At 34.7% G+C, this 15,928-nt stretch overlaps 1 protein-coding gene across 1 annotated transcript in view; it reads right to left on the bottom strand.

Annotated features, from left to right (window-relative positions):
• Positions 1 to 15,928, bottom strand: part of LOC138703394 (retinal guanylyl cyclase 2) — a 1,174,702-nt gene that overhangs the window by 383,734 nt on the left and 775,040 nt on the right. The window contains exon 7 of the mRNA XM_069831228.1: positions 5,713 to 6,365. Coding sequence (XP_069687329.1) covers positions 5,713 to 6,365 — 653 coding nt within the window. The remainder of the gene's footprint in view (positions 1 to 5,712; positions 6,366 to 15,928) is intronic.

The raw sequence follows: 15,928 nt of genomic DNA, 5'->3' as shown, positions 1-15,928 counted from the left end.
GATGGAGATGGAGAAGAGGATGGTCAATAATTTACAGATGAAAAGTGCAAGCTAACACAAGCTAAAAAGCTCCACTACTTGTGCACGTTGATCCGCAAATTAGCCGTTGTCGAGATAATGCACAGTACACATGTTGACTTGCCAACTGTGACCTTTCCCGTACCACACTGAGTACTCACTGCAAGAGGGAAAGGGGAGTTAATGCACGTGCATAAACAAACCATGTGGTGATCCCAAACTTTTACAGTTCAGATACCAAGCGTTTGTAAAGTGGTGGATCTCAGACAACAACTAGGGAATGAGATGGACGGAAGATAAAAAAAAAATTAATTCGTCGTGCAACAGTGCATGAAGGGTCAAGGTCGACCAGACGACAGCTCTTGTCCACATGTCTTGGCAGAGGTGAACGATCATCCAAGTATAGTGATGTCAGCACGAATATCCCCCCAGCCTTTATTGCTGGTTTTCTTAACCGGGTTTCGCTACCTTTTGTAGCTCCCCAAATTGAACACCGGTCCCATATACTGGCCGAAATTTCATGAGGACTCAACCAGAGCGCATTCAGTAAAGCGAGTCTTAGGCATTATGCCTTAATGAGTATAGGATAAATGGGACCGTCAATTTGCTTATCATACAATAGGCTATATAGTGTTATTAACTATGTATATTACAGTTTATTGATTAACGTTTTCGGCATACTATGTCATCATCAGATCATGAGAAGTTATCACTTATACATGCTTGATATTGGTGCAACATAGGTTAAATGCAATATATTCAAATAACAAACAACAATAATCTTGATTAAACTGGTTATATAGGCAATACCCGTGGTTGGATATGTCCAAATTCAGCTGTTTAATTGGACAATATGTAAATGTCATTATGTCATAATATGTTAAATACAAGAACAATAATTGGATAAAATTATAACAGATCTATAAAACTATAAAACATTGACACTTGATATAATTCTTAATGAGAATATATCATTTTTCGTAGTTCATTTTTTTCGCGCGTGTTGTAATCAAACAAGTTGGGGACATTCATGGTTGCAATTAGCTATCTTTGTTTGGATTGTGGATTGTAATTTACGCAACACAATCCACAATCCAAACAAAGATAGCTAACTGCAACCATGAATGTCCCCAACTTGTTTGATTACAACACGCGCGAAAAAAATGAACTACGAAAAATGATATCTTCTCATTAAGAATTATATCAAGTGTCAATGTTTTATAGTTTTATAGATCTGTTATAATTTTATCCAATTATTGTTCTTGTATTTTAACCCTTTCACTACCAATTTTAATTTTAAAGAAAATGTTTTATTTCTTAGCATTTACTAGTTGCTAAGCCTCTAATTAACATGTAATTTCAATATCAAATTGATACCTTGCATGGAGTGTCCTTGAGGACTATGGGACATATTTGTCCCATTGGTGTTTCTGTGTGGGACATATGTGTCCCAGTGGTAGATTTTGAAAGAAGTCAGCTCTCATTTACCCACGTATTTATTGCAAATTCTTGTACACTGAATGAAAAAATATAGGTAAATTATAATCAAAAGTAGTAAATAACATAATATTAGAACTAGCGTACTTCTTCCAAGGATATCTCACTGTCAGATCATGTGTGATAAGGAGCAAAACAGTTCTTACATAGAGGAAGCTTGCACATTGTACACAAAGTTTTAGTTCTTGTTTCTTTTTTGAGCTTTGAGCATCTCACGCATCGCCTTCTGGTGTTGCCTTCCACCGGTAAGTGATCTCCGACATTCAACATCAGTTTGGAAGCCGGCGTTGGACGACCAGATGTCCTCTTCCTTTTCACTGCTGCATTTATTTTGCCAACAGCCATCATTTTCTCAGCAAGGGGAATAAGGTACTCCAGTAACTGAATCTTTTTGTGTTTGGTCTCTTGATATAGGATCCAAGAATTGACAACTGACATCATAAGAACCTTGAAGAAGACTTTTCTCCACCATTTTTGCGATTTCCTGTTGAAATCGTATGTGCCAACTTTCTGATCTGAGAGATCAACACCTCCCATAATTTCATTATAGAATGCAATTGATTCTGGACAGGGTACGTTATCTTTACTTCCATCTTTCTTCTTTCGTAGTACTTGGATGTCATTAGCTCTATGGCAGTTGCTGAGTACCAGAACTTCTTTTGAATCTTTCCATCTTGCAGCAATAGTTCCAGAAGTGTTTGCCATGTGCTGATATTGACCTTTTTCCAACTTTCCATCAAATTTTGGCATGTTTCTTCTGTTAGATATGCATGTCCCAACTGCAGCATACTGTATAGTGTCCACAAGTCTGACAGACGTAAAAAATCTGTCAAATGCCAGAGTGACGTCACTCCTCCTTACCGATTCCACAAGTTTTAGCACTACTCGTTCTCCAAGAGTTCTTCTTTGATCGCTTTTTTCTTCCAAATCCTTTCCGGAATACACATCTAAATCATATATATAACCAGTTTTTGAATCACAGCGCTCCCAGATTTTTATTCCACGCTTTATCGGTTTCATCGGTAGGTACTGCTTGAGGCTTGATCGTCCTTTGAATTTAGTCATAGACTCATCAATGCTTTGAAAAGGACTATCTTCTCTAGCTTTCTGAAAAGTTTTCTTCAAGCAGCAGATTACATCATCTATATAATATGTTTTTGAAGATGATTGCCCTTTGTCAGGATTTGCGAAATACAATTTCGAGAGCAACATCTGACATCTGTTTCGAGAAATAGCATTTTTTATAGCCTCATTTCCTAAGGATGAATGGGTTGACCAATAGTCGGAAAAATTAGGAACTCTGTTGTAGCACATCACTAATGTTACTCCTAACACAAGCAATATTTCTGAATGATCAGTGTCTGCTATATTTATTTTCTTCTCGCGTCTCAGAATATCTAACCTTATATTTGTACACTGAGCAATATACATAAGAAGGCTGCGAGGAAAAATCTGTAACCAGACATCAAGATAATCGGATGATCTGTTTATACTTTCATTTAGTATTACTGGAGTCCTATCAGCACTAACTTTTAGTCTAGGTTGGTATTGTGCACTCAGAGGTGACCAAAAAATTGTGGTATCTGAAGGGGACATAGTATTAGAATTTTTATCACTGTTATCAATATTATTATTATCACCATTATTATCGTTATCATCACTATTATAGTCATTATCGCAATCACCATTAGAAGCTTCTACATTATCTCCATTGCAATTGTTGTTTTCTTCTACTTCTGAAGTAGAGTCTGCATCATCTGAACTCCCTGAATCATTGTCACTAGGCGTGTAATCTGCATCCAAAACTTCATCATCAGAACTGAAGTCACAATCTGACACCGGGTCGTCTACAGTTTTCTCCAAATATGGTATCAGTTGTTCATTGCTGCGAAAGACATCCTGCTTGCTAGCGTTCTTCTTGCGAACATTCTCCTGGCGAAAGACATTCTCATTTCGGCGCTTCTTTGTGTCCATCTTAGCTAAAATAAACATAACCTATACTGAACAAGTTATCAAATACCGCTGGGACATTATGTCCCAACAAATAACACCAATGGGTTATATGTGTCCCACTGAAAAATAAAACTGTATTACATGCTTCATACCTGACATAAAATGATGTAAGATGCATAAAACTGATGTGTATTACCACTAGAAGCAAATGCACTCACGACTGATCAAAGAAAATAATGCGGGTTCCGTAATTTCGCGGGAAAATATAGAAGCGTGCATAATTCTTTCCTGTTCAGAGGCTAGAACCTCCAAAAACTGAACTCAGAAGCCATCTATTGGAAACTTGTGGAACTTCTACGACTAGAAATGCTGTTTATAACCAGTGGGACAGAGTTCTGCCCTGTCAGAAATGAATTTTGTCCCAACAGAGAAGTTTGAACACCTTGCGGGACATATATAGCCCAGTGGTAGTGAAAGGGTTAACATATTATGACATAATGACATTTACACAGTGTCCAATTACACAGCTGAATTAGGACATATCCAATCACGAGCATTGCGTATATAACTAGTGTAATCATGATTATTGTTGTTTGTTATTTGAATATATTGCATTTAACCTATGTTGCACCAATATTAAGCATGCATAAAGTGATAACTTCTCTTTATCTGATGATGGCATAGTATGCCGAAAATGTTAATCAATAAAATGTAATATAGTTAATAACACAAGCAAATTGACGGTCCCATTTATCCTATACTCATTGTACTTCTGCTTATCGGATAAAACTACCTTCAAAATGAAAATATTATGGCATAAACCACGACGCTAAGGCGCATGCTAGATTAAAAATAGAAGAAAAGGGAAAGGAGAGAAAGATAAATAGAAAGGGATAGAGGATTAAGACAAAGAAAAAACAGATATAGGCGATAGGGGGAGAACATGAATATAAGTAAGAGGAAAAGACAAAGGAACTGGTAAAAAAGTTGGAGGAGTAAAATAAATAAGAATGGAAAAAAGACGAATGAAGACAAGCAGGAGGTCAAAGAGATTAATGAGGAATAGGATTAGAGTTATACTATATAGGGTGATTCACGACGTTTTATCTTCACTTAGGGCGGAGCAAAAAAAATATAAATAAAAATGGAGCAAAAAAATATAAATAGAAATGGGGCAAAAAAATATAAATAAAAAATTAGGATTCAACTTATAGTTAAAATTTGAAAGTGGAGGCAAAATTTAATAATATTACTACAGAAAACACACAAAAATATGGATACAGTTCCCACTCTTGTAACTATTTACTTGTTGTAAACTTCATTCTGCTGAGCTCTTAGTTTTACAAGGGATTTTCAAACGTGTCTCCTTCTATTCCACACACTAGGTCGCGAACTTATGAATCGCGCGTTGCATTCCTTAACTTATCAGGGCTGTTCCTAATTAATGCTGCGGCGTCCATAATGCGCACAATTAATTCTTCACGTGTGTTTACCTTAATCTTGTACAGAAGATCCTTCATCCATCCCCTTAAGCAATAATCATGCGCTGACATTCGAGAGCTCTGTTCACACCAACACGTTTAGAAAATCAATGATTATTCCTGAATTATGTGAGATAGGAAAATTCGTGAATCACCATGCAGAGAAACGAAAATTAAATTTCGTCAAGAAATAAATAGGAAACAAATATAATATGATTCTAATAAGTTGCTATTGGATAGGTTGTCTAGGTACCAGAGCTAGCTGGACGTGGCTAAAACACCAGCTATGCAAATTTGATATGTCGACTAATCCAAAGGATGCTCTACAGAAACTACTACATTTTGATTTTGGTTCCAGTGAAAACTTCGAACTTCAGTTGTGGCTTATTCACGGTGTAGTGCATTACGTGCTGTCTAGTTAACATGCTGAAATTCGTGAACTGAAACGTGTGCTTTATGATGAAAGACAGTCTATATTACGTGTAACTTCAGCTAATAGGCCTACCTGGTTCTCAAAACTTAAAGACATTGAACTTTCTTAAAAATCATACAGTTAATTCATGTAATTAATGTAAAAAGAAAAGTTACAAAGTTGGAAAAAAAAAATGCACAAAAATATTACAGCCCCTTGAAACAATGAAGTTGAAAAAAAATAGATATTGAGGAAGTACGTACCTTTCTTCTTAACAGTAAATGTACGCCAATGGCATAGGATATCGGAGACAACACGAGAAAGAATAAAAAGAAATCAGGAATTTCTTACCTCAGGAAATCGACTCCAGTTGCCCGGAGAGCCCTGCCGCCTGTCGCTGAAGAGTTCATCCACGCTGACACCGATCTCTGTAACGGTGAGTACCAGCATTGCCCTCTTGGTGGCTTGGCTCATGTCTTCAGGCGGCGCATACCTCTTCAAACGTTGATGCACATCAGAACTTCCCATCTCGCTTGAAGAGCCCAAGATATTGTGGATACCACTGCCGGGTATCGATCTTGGGAGTCTCCCTGTTTGAGTCGCTCTGGAGGTAGTGTGCGTGAAAGAATCATCACTTTCCACAAAACTTGGACTAGTGCCTGAGTTTTCAGAGGTTATGGACTCAGCCTGATCAACCGACGGCGTCCCACTGGCAGAACGATGTGACGAGATGTGCCTCTTGTTTGGTCTGGGATTCTGAGGATGTATGTGATGTTCGGGGATCTGTGGCTTGTCATTCTGGGGAGAGGGACCGTAAGACGTGGAATCGTGGCCGGAGAGGGGATCTGTGTTTGCCGATGGTGCTGACAGGAAAGGCGTAATTGATGTCAGATGAACTGCAACCAGCGTGGTGTTCGGTAGATGCGCCAGCTTCAAAGAGTTGATGGCAATGAGCAGATTGTCTGTTAGGGTTGAGCCCAGCAGTGGAAGACAGAGGATGATCACTGTCAATCAAAGAGAAAACATGCATGTAAATACTACAGATAATCGCTTGTTCAAATTTAACAGTATTGAAACATTCCCAGGTAAGCTATTTAAAAATGTACGATTATTGCCTAAGGACTGATCATTAAGTGAGGTTCCCTCGGTAATAGGTTCTTGCATGCTAGGGACAATTATTTTTTTCATGTGTGTACACTGGCATTCAAAGATGCCTGACCACAACTAATCGATAGTGATCGATAATTTATTCATGTAAGTGTGGCTTCTTTAGTTATTATTCCTATGAATAGATGACGAAGATGACAGTCAGTGTTGCCAATACAGTAGTACATAAATATAACCTGCATTATAGAATTCAAAATTTCAACCTCAGCTAATGATTGTAAAAAGACTAGGTTTAACGGGAACCGCTGATACTGTCAATAATGAGAATAATTTATGCTCAATCTGCACCACCATTTTCCCCAACACTTTTTTTACCCGTCTCAATAATAGTGTCACCTATTAAGAAGTATCGGAACTATTTCAAAGTTTGTCAATCTGTTATATCATTGGTACTGACGATCATTGATCACTTACTTGATCAGAAAGCTGTAGGTTAGATATTTTTGAATGACATTGCACATTAGTATTTGAGGAGAAAAATTCGCTCCGGCGCCGGGGATCGAACCCGGGTCCTTGGTTCTACGTACCAAGCGCTCTGACCACTGAGCTACGCCGAATTCAATCCACAGCACCGGACCGAACCTTCCTCCTTGAATGTTTCCCTTTTGGCCTGAGTCCAAGTTAGGCATATATGTTGACGTATATGTCCAATGTCAACTGCCATTATATTAGGAGCGCACTCAGTTGAGTGACTTGTTTGGCCGGGATTCCGCAGTTAAGTGCACAGTAGTCTGTACAGGTCCGGTTCGGTCCGGTAGTGTGGATTGAATTCGGCGTAGCTCAGTGGTCAGAGCGCTTGGTACGTAGAACCAAGGACCCGGGTTCGATCCCCGGCGCTGGAGCGAATTTTTCTCCTCAAATATTAATTGTCAATATTACAGATATTATTCTGTAGGAGAAATTAATAAAAAAAAAACAGCTTTAATAGGCCTATTGTACATTAGGGCGTATGGAAAAAGGCTATATTTTTTCGGAAATTAAACATTTTAGGGTTCGCAAAACTTATATTATGGTGCAAACGTTTCGCACAAAAAAATGTAACCTCCTAGAAGCACTTTTAACAACGCCGCAGGAGGTCTAAAGATTAGCGTATGAAGTAAAATTTTTATTTTTTTTATTATCATAATTCGTCAGTAGATGGCCAATAGGACTTAAGTCACTTCTTTTTTACAATAATTATAAGTTTCTGAAAAGCTATTAAAAAGCAAACTTAAGTTTTCATTTGGTATTACGGACTTATATCTGGGTGGAATACAAGTCATAATTTAGGCCTAGTAAAATGATAAATTTGTCTTAAGTCTTATTTTATAACATTTTGTCGGTATTAACGGTTTATGTCGACATATTTCCTTAGTATCATCACTATATGGTGTACTGGAGAAATGTTATGTTGACCACTTAGGCTGCTATTACACTATCGAAGTTCTTAGACAAAGAATATGATAAAATATTTTATCAAAGATTTTTGATAAAAGATATTTGATAAAAGATAGGATTTGGGGTATATTACACTACGTAAAATCTTTTATAAAAGATATGATCAAAGTTAAGCTGAAATTAGAAACAAAAGTTCTCCTAACACTTATTCCACAACAGTTAATACGTGTTCCGAGAATTTGTTGATACTAATATTTACGCGTTAAGTTTATGATTTGTTGATACTAATATTTACGCGTTAAGTTTAGAGCACCATGGCTGAAGAACAGTATTATGCTTGTTTAGCTACAATTACTTTAATTATTACAATACTCATGTTACTGAAAAAGAAACACCTTTGGGTTAAACCATGAATTGCAAAACGTGATAAGAAAGGTACCTATACATCAGAACTTATTGAAAGAGCTACAATGCGAGAACTTGAAAAGTTATAGAAATTATTATTATTATTATTATTATTATTATTATTATTATTATTAATATGATATCATAAAAATTATTTATTTACAACACTTCATTTCTTTCATACTCCGATATCAGCATTTTAATGGCAGCAACAATCTAGTTATATTTGCGTTCCGCCATATTTGTTTCAAGCTACAGAAATCTTTTATCAAAGATAACAAGATGCACTTACAATTTATAAAAGATATTTTATCAAATAAACTTTTATGAAAGAAAACCCATTACACTCTCATATATTTTATAAAAGATCTTTATCAAAGAACTCCGATAGTGTAATAGCAGCCTTAAGATATTTATGCCCCCTATACTTAAACTTACAGGTGCCAACACTGTGTTAATGAGGAAGCTTGTAAGATTTATATTTCCACTTCCGACATTACGACTCAGCGAACACAAGAACTTTATTAGTGCTCTCACTGAAACATTATGGAACATCCTGCTTACAGTTCAGATCTTATCCCCATCCAATTTTCATTTGTTTAGCCAGTGAAGAAACGTCTTGTAGGGAGATTATTTCTGGATGATGTAATTGTAGACCCACAGGATGCTGCCCAAGATTGGTCGGAACTTCAAGGATAGGACTTCTACAGAGAAGGAATTTTCAAGTGTCTGTCACGATGGAAAAAGTGTGTAAAATCGTAGTGATCAGTTTGCTGTTCAGCATTGTAAATGTCACTTGTGCATAAGTTATGCATAAAATCTTTAGCAAAATAGAGAACATTGTTTTTATTATTAATCTTCGTGTAATACGATATGACAAGAAACAAATAATTATGTTTCCTATTTGAGTTGGGTCGTAACTCAACTGATTGAGAGTGGAGAAAAATATTATATCAGATTCACATAGTGACCGTGAAGATTGTACAAATAATGGAAAGATACGAGAATCGGGACAAAAAGAAATCTCAGGTATTAGGAATAAAACAACTACCATAAACTGTTTCTTTATAAAAAGAATTCTACGTGAATTGAATGTCCGTCTCTTTCATTAGGAACCGTCAGCTGATTGAATTACGATCGATCCTGGAATAAATACATTGCAGGAGGGAAAAGAGAAGGAAATTAAAATCAGAAAAACAATAACGATGAGAAATTAGAAAGAAAAGAAAACTTCACGAAATGTGTATACGGAGTATGTGCAGAAATGAAGTAGAAATATGAATGAAGAAATAGCAACGATAGACAGTAGTAGACAAAAGAGGAATTGAAACAAGATAGAAGTGATAAAAAATGAAGAAACGTAAAGGAGAAGACGAAGTAGAAAATAAAAATAAAGAAAAATGCTACTAAAACGAAAAATCTAAAATCAAAGAACAAAAAAGAAAATTAATAAAAAAGGCACAAAAACATATAAAAAGTGAGAAGAGAAAAGAACAAAAGAGACACGAAAGATAAGGAGAGTGAAAATAGAAAAGGAAAAAGGCTAAATACGAAAAGGAAGAGGCAGAGAATAGATTTAAATGGAAGTAAGAAGAAAATTTTAAATAATGTAAGAAAAGACTGAAATTTTAGAAACGGAGAAAAGAAAATAAAAAAAAAATACCGGGAAACGATAAAAAGAATAACAGTGAATCTTGTTTGCAAAGAGTTTGACGTAAATAGCTATTCCCTTATGAAAGACCAAAATTTAGTCAGCTTTATCCGCGAATTTTCGCGAAATTGATAGAAATCTAAGAAATTGCTTCATAATAACGATATTTTAAACAAGAAACAGGTTTTATGGAGAATTCGCAAGAAAAATGACTCTTTCTCCCAAATAAAACGTGAAAATTTTCTTCGCTATAAAATACATTGAAAATTTCTACATATCTGATCGTTTAGCATTACATGCGTGTGACATCTAATAAAGATGTAGGCCTACCCATAATTTCAGGCACTACTTCCAGGGAGCAGCGCAAGCCGACAATGGTCATTTCTCTTTCCCGCAACAACTGTCTTCTTGAGATCAAGAAGGGAGTGCCGTCACCCCCTTACAGTCGAATGAAATTGAATGATGAATTTTATTAATGATTCAAACAATTTTCTCTGCGTATCAAAGAAATTGTTTCAATAATAATAATAATAATAATAATAATAATAATAATAATAATAATAATAATAATAATAATAATAATAATAATAATAATAATAATTTTTAGTAAGTTATTTTACAACGCTTAGGTTATTTAGCGTCTGAATGAGATGAAGGTGATAACGCCGGTGAAATGAGTCCGGGGTCCAGCACCGAAAGTTACACAGCATTTTGTTCATATTGGGTTGAGAGAAAACCCCTGAAAAAAACTTAACCAGGAGAGTTGCCCCGACCGGGAATCAAACCCGGGCCACCTGATTTCGTGACCAGACGCGCTAACCGTTACCCACAAGTGTGAACTAATAATAATAATAATAATAATAATAATAATAATAATAATAATTTTTAATAAGTTATTTTACGACGCTTTATCAACATCTTAGGTTATTTAGCGTCTGAATGAGATGAAGGTGATAACGCCGGTGAAATGAGTCCGGGGTCCAGCACCGAAAGTTACACAGCATTTTGTTCATATTGGGTTGAGAGTAAACCCCTGAAAAAAACCTTAACAAGGAAAGTTGCCCCGACCGGGAATCAAACCCGGGCCACCTGATTTCGTGACCAGACACGCTAACCGTTACCCACAAGTGTGAACTAATAATAATAATAATAATAATAATAATAATAATAATAATAATAATTAAAGAAATGTTATTTTATTATTTTCAAAGTTCCTTTAGATTGCGAAATATACGCGAAATTGCATGTTTTGTAATTAATATTCATCGAAATTAAACCATTTTAATCACCGAAATCAGAGTAAAACAATCATATCCCTAGTAATGATATATTAATATTCATTACACTTTCAAATAACTCATTGGCGTCATATCAGTGTATGAATTGTTTAGACCAGTGGTTCTCAAAATGGTAGTCGCGACCCCTGAGGGTCGTGTAAAAATCTGAGGGGGGTCGCGAAATTATTTACAAAATAAAACAAAATCACTTTATTAACATCCATTTATTTTGCATTTATAAACATAAACAGTGTTGAACATAAAAATAAAATATTCTTTAAGCAGTTATAATGTTAAAAATAATTAATGTAATATGTGTGCCTGTTTTTTTTTTCAGACCATAGGCTCTCAAATCTGGACTAAGTATTCGATACTCACAGAGTGATATCATTTTCGAGTTCGAGATTTCTCGTTTTTGCTTTGATGGTAGTCACAGATAAAAAAAAAACTTAGTTTGCATGAATACGAGGTTGCAAATGTTATCAAAGATTTAAGAGCTTTTTTTGCAAACATGAGGTATTCTTTTGATGGAAAACTGGTCAACGCTCTGCAAAGAAAGGTCTACACTTTCGCCAGTTGTGTTTCAGAAAATAACAATTTAATTTCAGATAGTATTATTTTTATTTCAGATTAGTCAATTCAATTTCAGATAGTATAATTTATATTTCAGATTAGTCAATTCAATTTTAGATAGTATCAATTGTATTTCAGATTAGTCAATTCAATTTCAGATAGTATCAATTGTATTTCAGAAACCATCAATTGTGTTTCAAATTTGTCAATTTAATTTCAGATAGTATCATTTATATTTCAGATTAGTCAATTCAATTTCAGTTAGTATCAATTGTATTTCAGAAAATATAAATTGTACTTCATATTTGTCAATTTAATTTCAGATAGTATAATTTGTATTTTAGATTAGTCAATTCAATTTCAGATAGTATCAATTGTATTTCAGAAAACATCAATTGTGTTTCAGATTTATCAATTTAATTTCAGATAGTATCATTTGTATTTTAGATTAGTCAATTCAATTTCAGATAGTATCAATTGTATTTCAGAAAACATCAATTGTGTTTCAGATTTATCAATTTAATTTCAGATAGTATCATTTGTATTTGAGATTAGTCAATTCAATTTCAGATAGAATTAATTGTATTTCAGAAAACATAAATTGTATTTCAGATTTGTCAATTGTATTTCAGAAACTATCATTTGTATTTCAGAAGTTGTCATTTGAATGTCAGAGAAGGTAAATTTTGAGACATTTGATATTAATTTCGTTACCACGGTAACACATTAATACATAAAATGGAGCTGCAAGATAATTGTGCTATTTTCGTTTATCTATGTTAAGAAAACCAGTGATAAAACTATGAAACCAGTGATATGAAACCCAATAGCCTATACTTTATAAGAATAAAAATAAAACGAGAAATTGAAGATACAAAATCTGAAATACTTTTGATACTATCTGAAATACAATTGACAAATCTGAAATACATTTGATATCATCTGAAATACAGTTGACAAACCTGAAATACATTTCATACCATCTGAAATACAATTGACACATCTGAAATGCATTTGATATCTGAAATACAATTAACTAATCTGAAATACAATTGATACTATCTGAAATTGAATTGACAAATCTGAAATACAATTAATCATTTCTGAAATTAAGTTGACTAATCTGAAGTACATTTGATAATTTCTGAAATACAATTTATATTTTCTGAAATACAATTTATATTTTCTGAGAAACAATTGATATTTTCTGAAATACAACTGGACAAGTTGCAGTTTCAACATTCCATCAGTAGGTACATATTTAAATGAGTTTTTCCTTAATTTTCTTTGAAATTTAGCGAGATGAACGCAATGGGTTCAGTATCCATCTCCGACTTTCGTAATTACTTTGAGTTTCTTTCGGAAAATAATAAAAATAAACTGTTGTTTGAAATCGTACTTCGGGTGGTATCCACTGCTTTTGAGTAAAATTAGAGTTGTTCATGATTTTACAGGCATTTGTATTTTCGGAATGTAGTCAAGAACCAGTAAGTTACAGCAGTGGGAGGGGGATCGCAAACTAAAGTCTCTCCCAAACGTGGGTCGCGCCTTCAAAATGTTTGGGAACAATTGGTTTAGACTATCAACTGTATTGTCGAATCGAGATTCTAGCCTCATGGCACGATGGAGCAATTATGAACTAATTAACGGGAGTGCTTCATCTTCTTACATTTAAATGCGTAGAGTACAAAAACAGAAATAATTATCATGTAGGTACATTATAATTCTGAAGTTCTTCACTGACTATGCTCACAGTAACAATCACGAACCGCATAAAAATTCCGCGTAGTTATGGAGATTTGATGAATCCCTGGTGACTTTTTTGTAACAGATATGAAGGATTCAGAGCCATAGTGGGCCAAGCGCCATTTATTAAAAACGGAGAAAGCATGGATTAAAGTTAAGTGAATAAGGAAGATTGACATATCATTTAGTTTGAATCTGTATACTTTATATAACTTGCTATATGTTTCCATTGAATTATGGTAATAACTTCATTTTAACCTTTGTTTTCTACGGTTTTAGTAAATGGCGCTTAGCCCACTATGGTTCTGAACACTTCATATAAGAGTAACAACAAGAAAGGGAAATAAAAAGATGGGGAAAGGAATCCAAAATAAATTTGAATGATATAAATACAATGGTGGGAAAATGTCTGTCATTATTTTGGTGAGAAGCTTTTCATCCAGTCCGCTCTCAAAAAACCTGAACGTTAGAGTTTATAAAACAGTTGTATTAACCGACTGTTCTGTACGGTTGTGAAACTTGGACTCTGACTTTGAGGAACAGAGGTGAAAAGTACTTGAGAATAAGGTGCTTAGGAAAATATTTGGGGCTAAAAGGGATGAAGTTACACAACGCAGAACTGCATGTATGTTATTCTTCACCTGACATAATTAGGAACATTAAATCCAGACCTTTGAGATGGACAGGGCATGTAGCACATGTTGGCGAATCCAGAAATGCATATAGAGTGTTAGTTGGGAGGCCAGAGGGGAAAAATACCTTCGGGAAGGCCGAGAAGTAGGTGGTAGGGTAATATTAAAATGGATTTGAGGGAAGTGGGATATGATTATAGAGACTGGATAAATCTTACACAGGATAGGAACCGATGGCGGGCTTACGTGACGGTGACAATGAACCTCCGGGTTCCTTAAAAGCCAGTAAGTAAGTAAGTAAGTAAGTAAGTAAGTAAGTAAGTAAGTAAGTAAGTAAGTAAGTAAGTAAGTAAGTAAGTAAGTAAGTAAGTAAGTAAGTAAGTAAGTAAGTAAGTAAGTAAGTAAGTAAGAAAGTAAGTAAGTTAGTAAGTAAGTAAGTAAGTAAGTAAGTAAGTGAGTAAGTAAGTAGGTAAGTAAGTGAGTAAGTAAGTAAAGTAAGTAAAAAGTAATTAATAAGTACAATGTAGAAAAAGGAAAAATTAAGGAAGAAAAGAAGGAAGAGACAACGAAAATACAGCGGGGAAGAGTTGATATATATAAGGATAATTTTAGTGTATTTATAATTATAACATTACAGTAAGTTCTGGACTTGATGCTCATTTGTTTAAGGGCGCTATGAATAGTGTACTGCGGGATTGGTAGAAACTTTCATTTCTACTTGAATACTGTGTTGTGACATTATTCAACAAGGCTGGTGTGATGATCTCACGTATGCAATTGTCGAGCGCGTTGCTTGGCAACAAGCTCTTTTACCTAGTGTCACACACAGCGCCGTAAATTCATCAACCGTTACTCAACAGCGAAGTGCTTCGCATCTACACAGAAGCTTTTGAAGTTGTATGTAGCTACAGGAGCGTGCATAAATGTATTAACAAAAATATACACCTTATATGTGTTGCAGGAAGTAACTAGGCTTTATTATTGAGCTTCCATTTACTCTAAAAGGAAACAACCTCTATAAAAATGTTAACTACATACCAAAAGTTCCTGTCGACTCTAAAGAAGCTGGAGACATGGAATGTAATGTTTTATTTTGACTGGCAGAGTTAAGACCATTCAGCCTTCTCTTCCACTCAACTATGCCTTTAATAAAATAATATTATTTTATTTTGCTCAATTGCAGGTTCCAAAAATTAAAAAGTACATTATAAATTAAGCCAACATAATAGTTGCGTATTATATAAACTTTTAATGTAGTGTATTTTAGCAGAAAGGTGTCAAGTTCTATTTAGGATAAAAATTCTTGTTACTGACGTCAGCTACAAATTTTATTCTATGAGGGTTTCCTGCTCTGTTATACGTTAAAAGATACTTTCATATAACGTATTAAGCGCATTTTTCAACCAGGTATGTTGTACGACATGCATGATACATTTTAATTTTTAAATGGTTTCTATGGGATTTAATTAGTGTGAAGGTATACGGTTTGGCAAAATATATTTTCACTGTTATTTTCACGAGCTAGCTGCAAACGGATGTGACTTTCAACATAAAATCTCTACATGTTATACAGGCGGTCGTAATCATCTAGTTGGCAGTCTTTCGGATTATGTTGGCTCTCTGATGCATTTTAGCTGCTGTATGGGGAGTATTCATTTTCTTTTTTCTCTTCGATTCTAAATCAATAGATAAAGATTCTGGAAGGAACAATCCGATATTCTGCAACTTATAAATTTATG

The sequence above is a fragment of the Periplaneta americana genome, chromosome 7 (assembly GCF_040183065.1).
Source record: "Periplaneta americana isolate PAMFEO1 chromosome 7, P.americana_PAMFEO1_priV1, whole genome shotgun sequence".
Taxonomy (NCBI): Eukaryota; Metazoa; Arthropoda; class Insecta; order Blattodea; family Blattidae; genus Periplaneta; species Periplaneta americana.
The sequence above is the reverse complement of the archived record's forward strand: the minus strand, read 5'-3'. Positions and strand labels throughout refer to the sequence as shown.